The sequence below is a fragment of the Pleurodeles waltl genome, chromosome 9 (genome assembly GCF_031143425.1).
Source record: "Pleurodeles waltl isolate 20211129_DDA chromosome 9, aPleWal1.hap1.20221129, whole genome shotgun sequence".
NCBI classification, from domain to species: Eukaryota; Metazoa; Chordata; class Amphibia; order Caudata; family Salamandridae; genus Pleurodeles; species Pleurodeles waltl.
The window spans coordinates 290,153,070-290,165,886 of record NC_090448.1 but is presented as its reverse complement, the minus strand read 5'-3'; the positions used below and the strand labels follow the sequence as shown (position 1 = coordinate 290,165,886).

Here is a 12,817-nt window from a genome sequence, read left to right as displayed (position 1 = left end):
TTGGCAATCTACAGAGGTGGGGTGGGGGGCCACAGGGCCATGCCTTACAAAGGGGCCTAGCCTACGGAACTCGCCCTAGCCTAGGGAAACCCACAGCCCTCCTCCCCCACCCAGACCCCTCCACTGCGCGCTAAGTCAGCTGAATGAGAGTGTACTCGCCCCCTTGTGTCTGCTGTGATGCCCTCAAGCGCCCATCCAACTCCGGGTAGGCCACCGCCAGGATTCGGTACATCAGGGTGGTCATGGTTTGACGGGCACCCCTCCCACGTTGGGAGGCCATCCCCAGCTGAGCCTCCGCCGTCTTCTTGCTCCAGCAGCGAATGTCCTCCCATCTTTTCTTGCAGTGGGTGCTCTGTCAGTGGTGGACCCCCAGGGTACGGACCTCCTTGGTGATGGCACGCCAAATATCCTTCTTCTGGTGGGCGCTGACCTACATGAAATGTACAGGGGAAGAAGAGAAGTCATTTCCCACTGCGCCGTCAAAGTGAGTGGCCCCCATCCCTACCCTTGCAATGTGGCACATGCACCCACCGTCTTTCATGCACTCAGAACTCTGCCCCCTTCCTTCTTACAACCAGCCCTCTCCACACAGGCATAGCCCATACAGCATGCTCACTGTGTACTTACCTGTTGGTCTGGAGGACCGTAGAGTAGCGTGTACTGGGGGAGGACCCCATCGACTAGCTTCTCCAACTCCTCCGATGTGAAGGCAGGGGCACTTTCCCCAGACGCACGAGCCATTGTCTCTTCCAGATCGAGGTCACAGCAGCACTTGCAGTGTAGGTCCTCTCCTGTCGAAGATCAGGTATTGAGTGATTGAACAGATAGAAAATGGCGGTCACGTCCGCGGCGGTGCGTACCATCACCGCCGGCGTACATCGTCATTGGCTCCTGGGACCCATAGGGTCCAATGTTAACCAATGCAGCATTGCGCCACGGTCTTCGACCGCCTACCGCGACGGTGTACAACGCCAGCGCAGTTACCTCATATCCCATTGTCCCACTTTACAGGTCAGGCAGCCGCCATTTCAGGGGCCCACATGGCTCTATTTTTAACTGCGTCACACATACCTAGGCCTTGCCTCAACACTCATACAGGGCAATTTTCGGTTTAGGATTCGTGTTCTGTGTAAGCTGTGGGTACATACCTCAGAGTTGTTTGACTCTGTGCTCACTGTTGTCCTTCCTAGGCACCGTCCGCTGGGACATGTGAGGAGATGGCGGAATCTTCCGGTGTACCGACCGCTGGTGGACCTGTTGACAATGGAGGTTTGATAATCACCTACAGGTTTGACCGTGCCACAATCCAGGAACTGTGTACCCAGTTGGAGACAGACCTGATGTCAGCAATCCGCCATCCCACAGGAATCCCCCCTCAAGTGCAGGTGCTATCAGTGCTCCATTTCCTTGCAAGTGGGTCATTTCAAACAACAGTGGCCATGGCATCAGGGATGTCCCAGCCTATGTTTTCCAACCTATTGTCCAGAGTGTTGTCTGCCCTTCTGAAACACATGCGGAGCTACATCGTTTTCCCTCAGGTGGAGGATTTGCCTACAGTGAAAGGTGACTTCTATGCCCTCGGACATATCCCCAACATCATAGGTGCCATTGATGGGACACATGTGGCATTGGTACCCCCCCGCAGGAGTGAACAGGTGTACAGGAACCAGAAGAGTTATCATTCGATGAATGTACAGATGGTATGTTTGGCAGACCAGTACATCTCCCATGTGAATGCCATGTTCCCTGGCTCAGTGTATGACGCTTACATCATGCGGAATAGCAGTATCCCTTATGTGATGGGTCAACTCCAGAGGCACTGTGTGTGGCTATTAGGGGACTCTGGTTACCCCAACCTGTCATGGCTACTGACCCCAGTGAGGAATCCCAGGATAAGGGCAGAGGAACGCTACAATGATGCCCATGGGTGAACTAGGAGGGTGATCGAGCAGACCTTCGGCCTCCTGAAGGCAAGGTTCCGGTGCCTCCATATGACAGGTGGATCCCTATTCTACTCACCAAAGAAGGTGTGTCAGATCATCGTGGCCTGCTGTATGCTTCACAACTTGGCTTTGTGATGACAGGTGCCTTTTCTGCAGGAGGATGGTCCAGATGGCGGTGTTGTGACAGCTGTGGAGCCTGTGGACAGTGATGAGGAGGAAGCAGAGGAAGAAGACATGGACAACAGGGACGCAGTCATTCAGCAATATTTCCAGTGAAACACATGTGAGATTACATTCCTGCCTACTACATGCACTTTTACACTTCTACCTCTATCCTGTCTGTCGACTTCACCCAGTGTATGGTCACGGAGTTGTCACTTTCCCTTACGGTTTCACAGGTGTGGGTCCCAACGTGTGTCATCTGCTTAGATTCCTCATGGACTAGAGCTGTGTGACATAGGTATGTTGACATTACTATTTCAAGAACATTTTGTCACTGTAATTGCAAATACACTATTTCCAAATCACAGACAGACTCCAGATATTTTGGTGCTATACGTGTGTTTATTTAAATACAAAATATTGGAGGGGGAAGTTAAATGGTGAGGGGTGATGGCGGAGGAGTGTCCATGGCAGAGTCTAGTCTATTAGTCTCACAGGTGCATTGCCCATAGGAAGTGGAGCTGGGGCAGTTTCAATATGGACAGGGTAACAAAGTGGGACAGTGGGATGACAACCAGGGTGGTCTCATTTCTGGGCGGGGGTCTTGGCATTGTGCTCTGTCTTGTTCCTGGATCTCAGGGACCGTTTGCGGGGTGGTTCTCCGTCTGCAGGGGGTGGGGTGCTGGTGTGGTGGTCCTGTGGCAGGGCGTCCTGTCCACTAGCGCCGGCGGAGGTGGTGGGCAGTTCATCGTCCACCCTAGTGTCAGGGGCCCCTTTTAGTGCCACAGTGTCCCTCCTGGTGTTGAGTATTTCCTTCAGCACTCCTACGATGGTGCCCAGGGCGGAGCTGATGGTTCTGAGTTCCTCCCTGAAGCCCAAATACTGTTCCTGCATGCGCTGGGTCTCCTGAAACTTGGCCAGGACCGTTGCCACCGTCTCCTGGGAGTGGTGGTATGGTCCCATGATGGAGGAGAGGGCCTCGTTGAGAGTGGGTTCCCTTGGCCTGTCCGCCCCCTGTTACACAGCAGCCCTCCCAGTTCCCCTGTGTTCCTGGGCCTCCGTCCCCTGGACCGTGTGCCCACTGCCACTGCCCCCAGGTCCCTGTTGTTGTTGGAGTGGGGGGTTATCCTGGGTTCCCTGTAGTGGTGGACACACAGCTGATTGACGGTGTATGGGTATGTGCAGTGGGCATGCTTTAGTGATGGGTGTCCATGCGTTGGTGTTGCATGCAGGGCTTGGTGTTGGGATGTGTGGTTTGTGATATTGGTACATTTGTGAGGAGTTGGAGTGATGAGGGTGGGGGTATGTGATAACATGCAGTAGGGGGTGGGGGATGTAATAGTTAAGATTTGACTCCATTCCTCCACCGACTCCTGCGAGGCCCTCAGGATGCAGAATCGCCAAGACCTGCTCCTCCATGTTGTTAGTTGTGGGTGAGGAGGTGGGGGTCCGCCTCCGGTCCGCTGAACCGCTTGGTGGTGTCTTGAGATCACGGAACGCACCTTCCCCCGTAGGTCGTTCCACCTCTTCCTGATGTCCTCCCGATTTCTTGGGTGTTGTCCCACTGCGTTGACCCTGTCGACTATTCTTTGCCATTGCTCCATCTTCCTTGCAATTGAGGTGTGCTGCACCTGTGCTCCAAATAGCTGTGGCTCTTCCCGGACGATTTCCTCCACCATGACCCTGAGCTCCTCCTCGGAGAACCTGGGCGGTCTTTGCCGTGCCATGGGGTGGTGTAGGTGATGTGTGGGGTTGTGTGTGTGGTGATAAGTGTGGTGATATGTAGTGGTGTGTGGTGTTTTGTGCGTGGAAGTTGTTTGGGTGATGGTGTTGTGTGCCTGTGGATGCTAGTTTGTGGATGGTGGTGTCTCTCTCTGGCCTTCTCTCTGTAATACTGGTCGTAAGGGTTTGTGGGTGATATGGGGGTTTGTGTTTTATATTGTAATGGGTGTGTGGGAGTGGTGTATGTATGTGTATCAGGTGTGTGTATTTCGAATTGTCCAATGTGGGCGTGTTTTGTAGAAGTGTGTGTATTTTGAGCGCGGCGGTGTTTACCGCCAATGGAATACCGCGGTTGAGAGACCGCCGCGTGGATTCGTGTGTCGTGATAGTGTGGGCGTATTTCTGTTGGCGTGGCGGTGTGTTGGCGGTCTTCTGCATGGCGGTAAGCGGCTTTTACCCCCAATGTTGTAATGACCGCCATAGATTTTTAGAGTTCGCAAAAGTTGCATTTTTCTGTAGCTGCAATGTTACCTTATTGGAGAGAAAACATATACAACAAAAAGTGACTTCACAGCACCTTACAGGACCAATCTTCTGCACTTAACGTAAGTATAGGACATGGTCCTGGGCCACACTAGCAAGTCACTTCCTACAGCACTGGGATGGCTGGGCACAGTGGTGCAGTTCGGCGTTGGGTGCCCCGTGTAAGTCAGTGGGGATCGGTCCGGTCACAAAGATGCTGCAAGGTTACACTCAGAGTCCAGTCTGAGTGAACCACCAGGGGAGTTCAAGACTTGTGATGCCCTGACATAGGGACACCAGTAGTCCTGTTCACCTCGGTCCTGGGTGTCCGGGTAAAGAGGTTTCTTGGACTGTCGGGTTTCCGTCACTGGTCGTTGTAGGGGGGGCCTGCAGATGTGTACTGGGGGTCCTGCTGACTAAACCAACAAGTGGGCTCAGGTCTCATGAGTCTCAGGGACACCAGAGGTTGTCTTCTCCTCGGTCGTGGGGCATACAGGTGCAGGGGACTGTCGGGTCTCCGTCACTGGAGGTGGCTGAGGGGGGGTCTTCAGAAAGTTTTGCAAATGCTGTTGGGAACTCCACTGTGGGCAAACTCAAGGTGGGCTTTGTCTCTGGACGTTCTGGGAACCACATTGACACAGTTGGCCCACTTCAGCTCAGGCTAGGAGGCTTGGGTACAGTGTTGCTGTCTGGTGCAGGGTTTTGACGGTCCTGGTTCCTAACAGTTTTTCTTTGGTTGCCTGCAGATGCAGGGAAGCAACTCCTCTGCTCTAAGGGATTTCGTCTTGCACTTCACTGGCAGCTCTTCCAGGTTCTTGGAGGCTGCAAAGGACAGGTCATTTGCTCTTCAAGGATCGGGTACAACAGGCAAGTTGGCACCAAGTCAATCGTGCTCCTCGGTTCTCGGGTCAGCAGGCTTCTTTGTCCACTCCTTCTTTTGTGTCCAGCAAAGATCTGTCTTCCTGGTATCAGGGGTCAACCCAAAATAACCGAATTTAGGGGCATTAAGGAGAGTGAAGGGTAGTAGCCAATGGGCTACTTACCCTTGGGGTGTCTACACTCCCTAGATGAACACTTCCTTTGGGAAGTTGGCATCACCCTGTCCCAGAATGCCTAATTCCACCACAGACAACATGGTTGAATTTCTAAGGTTGTGTTCACGTCAGGCTGATCACCCTAGGAGTGTGTCAAGCCTGGCAGTGCAACACACCTCCTCCATACCTAATTTTCCCGCCTGTCAAGGCGCCAAATGGGCCCTGGGTCAGGGAGTTGGCATCTCCTCACCTCTGCGGGAAGCCAGATCCGCATACCAAAGGCAGTGACTCTTTAAAGCCCCCTGCCTTGGAATGCAATTTTGCAGGTCGTCCTGCTGGAAGGAGTAAGTAACACCCCTGCCAGAGCAGGCTTTGTTCATGACCGTCCGAGAGCAAGGGCTCTCTCCTTTGGGGTCAGAGACATGTTTGTTTGGGGGCAGGCTGGTAAAAAACAGTCAGTGGGCACACTAGCAGTTGGTAGATTTTTAATGGCACCTCTAAGGTGCCCTCTGGGTGCATGTATTAATAAATCCATCCCTGGAATCAGTGAGGGATTATTAATACGTGATGTTTGATACCAAACATCCCTAGTTTCAGTGAAGCCATCATGTACCTGGGGAACACATAAGGACCAGTGTCCAGCAGAGGTACTTAAAATGGCTTCCCCTGCTCACTTAACATGCCTAAGAATCGACAAAGACATAGCAGAGTCATATCTGCTATTGCAGATATGTCCTCACCTGTAAGATAATGCATTCTGCCTTAGGGATGAAAGGCCTGTTGTAGGGGTGACTTACACATATTACAGGCAGTGTTTAGGGGACCTGGCACACAAACAGTGTGCAGTGTTGTGCTTTCACTTTTTTGAGCAGCATGCCACACAGCCTGCAGTGGTAAACTGCGCAAATTTGGCGCTGGGTCCCTTGGAGAGGCACAGGTTATGCTGCAGCTCTTAGGGACCCTGTTTAGTACATAAGCCTTAGGTACCAGGGGTATCACTTACTAGGGTCTTACAGAGCTGCTAAAGGCCTGGCTACTTGTGGCCAAGAATCTTCTTCTAGGAGAAGTAACACTGGCACTGGGGACCTGTTAAGCAGGAACCCGGTGCACTTAATTCAGAGTTGCATCAAACACCAGGCAAATAGTGGGGGGACTACTGCAACCACAACCCAGTTTCCAACAGATACCTACCTCTGGGAGGAGATGGACGAGTTCATAGAGCACCTGCCAGTGGCCCACCGGAAAAGGGGACAATAATTGGTCACAAAACTAAGAATTGTTGGCAAAACTAATAGTAATGCCAGTATCAGGTGTGCCCTCAATGCAGTGACTGACATCAATATCAGCATCCACCTTTGCAGGCACAACTGGCTTAGAGTGTCAGGATATAGGCCCAAGGTGCAGCAGAACTAATTAAGCATACCCTTCAGTGTTGAAGTACCTCTCCCTTCAACCCCACCCCAAAAAAAACCAACGAATACCTGTCGGAGGGAGGCTTAGGTGCTTCTAACCTCATAGAGAATGTCCCACCTGAGATCTCTGGGTAATTTCCATTGTGTGGGAAGCTTACTGCCTCGAATTTCACATTCCCTCTCACAACGTTTCACCCTCTGTCACAAGTGGCGTTCAGACCACGTTCACCTTCATCTTTGGAGGAAAAGGTTCAGTTGCTCATCCAAATAGGCGCAACTGAACTGGTAGCTGTACAGCAGTAAGGCATAGGAGATAATTGCCTGGACTTTAGATCCCCAAAAACGAAAGCTCACTCTGGCCCACCTTTGGCCTTTGAACACATTTATCCTTTCCGAACACTTCCATGCAATCTTTCTGCAGTACGTCATTCTTCTGCTGTACCAAGGTGACTTCATGTCGGTGCTGGATCTGAAGGATGCATACCCGACCCCCGGCCTTCTCCCCACCCACTTCCATCCAGCCCACCATCAATTCCTTCACTTCTGTCAAGTGGCTGATACTACCAATTCAAGGTAGTACCTTTTGGAGTCAGTACAGCTCCAAGAGTATTCATAAAGTGCCTAGCAGTTGTAGCAGTGCCCCTACACAGAAATGTTATTCATGTCTTAGATGATTGGCTGATCTGGAGGAGCAGCAATGCACCTCAAAAAGTAGTCTCCAATCTAGGTTTCATGATCAGTGCAAAGAAATTGCATTTCCAGCCACAGCAGACTGAGCCATGTCTTTCCATGCAATAACTGGCAAGTCTAAATCAAGCTAAATCATTCCTATAACTGCTGACTTTATTTCAGACATGCCATCCATGCATAGTAGTTGTACCTTATGCTTGATTGCACATGCACCCCCTACAGGAATGTCTCACAAGGCAGTGGACTTAAGAGGACGGGCATTAGAAGGATTCCGTGTTTGCTTTGTCCACCAAAGCAGGGTCCTGCATTATCTGCTTTGGCAGAACAAGTCATTTTTGTTTGTTAGACCTTTTCTAAACCCCCTTGAGCTAGTGACCCTCAAAACTGATGCCTCATGGGCTGGGAGCTCACCTCGGCAAGTTGACAGTTTAGGGCCTCTGGACTCCTTAGCACCAGGGATGCCAGATAAACTACCTAAAGGTCCAAGCCATCAGGCTAGCCCGCAAAGTGCTCTTTCTTCCCTTGGGAAGACAGTACTAGTAACAACAGACAAGACAGCGATGTTCTATATTCAGAAGCAGAGGGGAAGACATTCTCCACAGATTTCTGCATTAGCACAATACGTTTGGCACTGGGCAATCCACAACAACATTTCTCTTGTTGGTGGAACATTCATTCACCAGGAATAGAGAACAAATTTGTGGATCTGCTCAGCAGGGTGCATCACCAAGGCCACTAGTAGGAAATGTACCCTCAAGTACTCCACAAGTAATTCCAACAGAGTGTGATCTCAACAAAAGACCTATTAGCTGCTCCAGGAGAAGCAAAACCCCCCAAATTTTGCCTTCAGGTTCCCGCACTATGGATGAACTGGTCAGTGGTAATTGCCTATGCCTTTATGCTTTTCCCCCTCATTCCCTTTGTGGTGAGGAAGATGAAGGAGGTGTCCATGACCCTTATCCTAGTAGAGCTAACTTTTGCCAGACAACCCTGATATTCCATGCTTCTGGAGATGTCAGTCAACCCTCACGAGAAGATCCCACATACACCGGACCTCTCACTCAGTGTCAGGGCCAGCTCGGACACACAAATCTAAAACAAAGCTCGCAGTTTAGCAACTGAGGTTTTAGAGTATGGTTATCTAAACCTCTCTGAGGAATGTGTGGTTATCCGGCTGGAAGCGCTTAAGCCTACTACTCGTGCCACTTACACCACAAAGTGGAAAAGGTTCAAGCATTAATGCATTTCCAATAAGATCATCTTAAATTGTCTTTACATGATAGTGCATCCTACCCTCTACTCTTGTACAAGGCAGACCTTGCCTACACATCCATACACCTGCACTTAATAGCAATCACAGCGTGCCTCTAAACCAGATAGCACTCTCCCGTTTTAGGATACCAATCATTAAAGCCTTTATGAAGGACATAAAGAGTGTAATACCTTCAAAACAGTCCCTCAGCAGTTTCGTGGAACTTTAATGTAGTTCTCACTCACTGTATCCTGTTTTAGACCATGCACTTGTGCCAACTACAGTTCCTGTCTTGGAAGGTCGGTTTCGTGATCACACTTTCCTCCCATAGATGTATTAGCTTCAGGCTTTGACAGAACAAGAACCCTTCATTCAGGTACACAAGCACAGGGTAGTTCTTCTGACCATCCCCAAAGTACTGCCTATGGATGTTGCACCCTTCTACATGAATCAAAACGTTGAACTTTCTGTATTTTGTTTCCCACGAGTAGAGTCTGTGACAGAATAGGTACTTTCCGCTCTTCATGTTAAGAGAGCTCTTATCTGCTACAGTCATAGGACTAACCGATTCTGAAAGTCTACTTAACTTTTTTATCACTTTTTGTGACCTTTGCCAAGTTTCACCAGGGCTCTCCATTTCTAAAGCTGGTATTTCCAGGCGGTTAGTTAAGTGTATTCATAGTTGCTATACCAAGACTAAGTGCACACTACCCGTGCCCTGTAGAGTCCACACTGCACACTAAAAGGGTGCAGCTTTAGCCTTTCTGGGTAACTTTTTTTAAATAGACATCTGTAAGATTATTACTTGATCAATTCCACATACCTTCCCAAAACATGACTGTGTTGATGTCCTTCAAAGTCAGCAAGCTTTAGTTGGCCCAGCTGTCTTCAGCCTTTTCAAACATCTTCATCCTATGCTCCCTAGCCACTGCTTTGAAGCAGAACTGTTTTAGTCTGTACAAAGTATGTGTATCTACAACCACAGAAAACCCATACTACTACTTTGTTCTCCAAAATAACCCTGCCTAAGCTCTTCCCTCCTCTACTGCATCTAGCTTACCCCGAACCTCAGTTTCCTACTATGATCTTCCAAACAACCCTACTAAATTCTCCCTCATTTATTTCACCTTTGACTCATCCAAAACCCTTTCTACTACTATGATCTCCCTAACCCCTTTCCACAGATTCTCTTTTACTCATCCCAAGCCTCACCTTATGACTATTCACTCCCAATTATCACTTCTGGTTTCTTCCCTCTTCTATCCCTCCATTACTCTAGTCAATCCAACTAACAAACTCAAATATCCTCCACTCAAATTAACTCATACTAATAAAAATACTGTACTTATATTTCCCTATAATAATCCACCATTAATTCCTCTTGGGTTCCAGAGTAACTTGCTACTCGCCGAAAATCGCTTTGATGCCTCATTGGGGTAGTAATCGCTATAGAATTACAATTACATGCACAGAACGGAAAACCTTACCCTGCAATCATCTGTTCGTAGCATGTGTGCTTTAAATTCACATGCACTCACTTTCCTCCCCGGAAGCAAGAAATGTTTACAGATGTTCTCTATATACTTTAACATCTTTTACTATGTACACTGCACACTGTCTTGGACACTCCACTCCACATACACCACTCACCCTTTGAACAGGAAATCAATCTGAGATGGAGCCAGTATGCTATTCCATTGTGGACAGAGTCGAGTCTCTGCAGGTCTTGTGACTTGGGGTTCTTCTAAGAAACCCACGTTTCAAACATCCATGCCTAACCTAAGGTGGCAGGCCTATATGCAGAGAATCTGAATGGGAAGATTAACTATCACTGTTACCATGTATGCAGTTCTCTGAATATTTGCACAGTATATGTTTGATAAGCACTATGCCATTAAAACTTGGTAATAAGCTTTGCTTTCTATAACTACTCGCAACGCTACTATAGGAAAAAAGTGACTTGTTACGAAAATAGATTTTTAAAACAGGGAAAGACCTGCACTGATGCCTAGTATAATTAATTGCAGAAAAAATCACCACCATTGCAAGGGCTCTTTCACAGAGCTAGAAAGTTTGAAAACTTTCTGGAGGGGAGGCTGTTCACTACACGTTATTGTAATCTCTATTTTAGTCCTTTATATTGAAAGTTGTCGGTCTACAGCACACATTGCTCCCTCAGACAAACGTTGTGTTTTATTAAGGACACTTCTGCATTACAAATTGTCTACTAACCCCCTTTAAAGAGACTGAGAAATGCACCCAGACAGCAATCAGCATAAGTAGTTTGCTATAAAATAATTTTTCAAAGCTCTTCTGTGCATTTACAAGTCTTTAAGTGCATAACTATATGAACATGCTACTAACTGATGATAAAGAAATGTTCTCTTCCCCTAAACCAGGATCAGCACGCACAGGGATTTGGGCATCTGTATTGCTTTGGGCTTTGTTTAATTTTGCATGTACTACAGCACGTTGGGTACTTGGTAGTCTTTTGACACTATTTGTTTCATTTTCCTTGGCTACACAGGGAGAGGTTGGGCAGTCAAAGCTGATGCCTTTTCACTCTCTGGATGCTGCTAAGAAAGATTTTGAGAAGAAGTTTAAGGACAAAACCAAGAATAACTGGGCTGACCGAGAAAATTTTGTGGAGCATCCTGGGAAGTACACGATGATTGAAGTGCAGCGAGGTGAAGAGGAGCAAGAAGCAGCGGAGGTCTCTGTCAAGGTGAGTCACACTGGGGCTCCCAAATGTTTTCTAAAACCTCTCCCCGGCTTTTGTGCAAATACCTTTTAAAGTCCTCAGCCAGGAGAAGGGGATTGTGGTCAACTCACAGGGCAAGACAGTGAGTACTTAATTGTAGGGACTAATGAAAGATAGTGACTTCCTTCAGTGTGTGTGGGTACATGATGCAGAAACTGTTCAATGTGAAAATAGGTCATGGCTGTGGGTCCTTTCGGGGAGAGGTAACTTGACAAGTGGTGTCTTCCTTCGGCTGGTATACATCATGACATTTGGTCCAGAATTAATGAAGGTAGTGTGCCATTGGTTGTTGGTGAATGCCATTGTAGTATATTTTATTAAGCCTGGTTTCGTCTGACTCGGATACGTGTATCAGCTGGTCAGAGGTTGTTTTAGGAGTGGAATCAGAATTAGTTCTTTGACTGGTTAATCAAAGGACTATCTGTGCAGGACACTGGCAGATTGCCAAAAGGTTGGCATTAAACTGTTTAAACAAATACCGGGCAATGCCATTAATAAGGTGTGTGAGTGTGTGTGTGTGTTTGTATGTATGTATGTATGTATATGTATGTATGTATATATATATATATATATATATATATATATATATATATACAGGGATGTGGAATTTATTCAAATATGTACTTGTTCATGGAACAGGTTGCTTCATAAATTTACCTGTCCCCTTTGGTGCCATGTAGTGTGGAAACAAATTATGGCAGCAATCTCATTATATAAGAAGTCTGATAATAGTGTCTCTGAATATGCCAGGTCCAGTAATATAGTAGGGCTTGAATACTAGCAATTTCCTAATTTCGGCAACTTTCCGCAGATCTACATACTGGGGCTGGAGGAAGCAATAAGCAATAGTCCAGGGTTGGAATGCCCTTGAATCTGTGCAAATCTACTAGCTTGCATTTTTTAATGGTTTTTATCAGCTCTTCACTAATCTTTCCCCATACTTATAAAGGTTGGAAATGTATTCCTGACAAGGGCAGAATTAGAAGTTCTTCCAGGGTTGTGAAAAAAGGGGTTGGAGGGAAAGTGAACTTGTAAATGCTCAATAGGTTTTCCCATGAGCAAATCTACACGTGCATATTTCTCATGCTAAAATATAGTTCACAAATATTTTGTAAGAGTACGATTTCCTGGTCTACTTCTGTAAATGCTTGTGAATTTGTGAAATCCAAATTCCCTCACTAATGCAAAGACATATGCCATGGATGCACTTTTTTGTCTTAAGAATTGAGCCCCTAACTGGGTCTGGCGTTAACCAAGACGTTTTGTTTTTCTTAAAATGCTATTCTCCCTCTATCCATCTCTTGGCTGGCTTTACATTG

The 12,817-nt window shown here is 47.7% G+C and overlaps 1 protein-coding gene across 1 annotated transcript in view; it reads left to right on the top strand.

Moving 5' to 3' along the window:
• PARP3 (poly(ADP-ribose) polymerase family member 3) overlaps positions 1-12,817 on the top strand; it is a 125,666-nt gene that overhangs the window by 19,003 nt on the left and 93,846 nt on the right. The window contains exon 4 of the mRNA XM_069206751.1: positions 11,265-11,462. Coding sequence (XP_069062852.1) covers positions 11,265-11,462 — 198 coding nt within the window. The remainder of the gene's footprint in view (positions 1-11,264; positions 11,463-12,817) is intronic.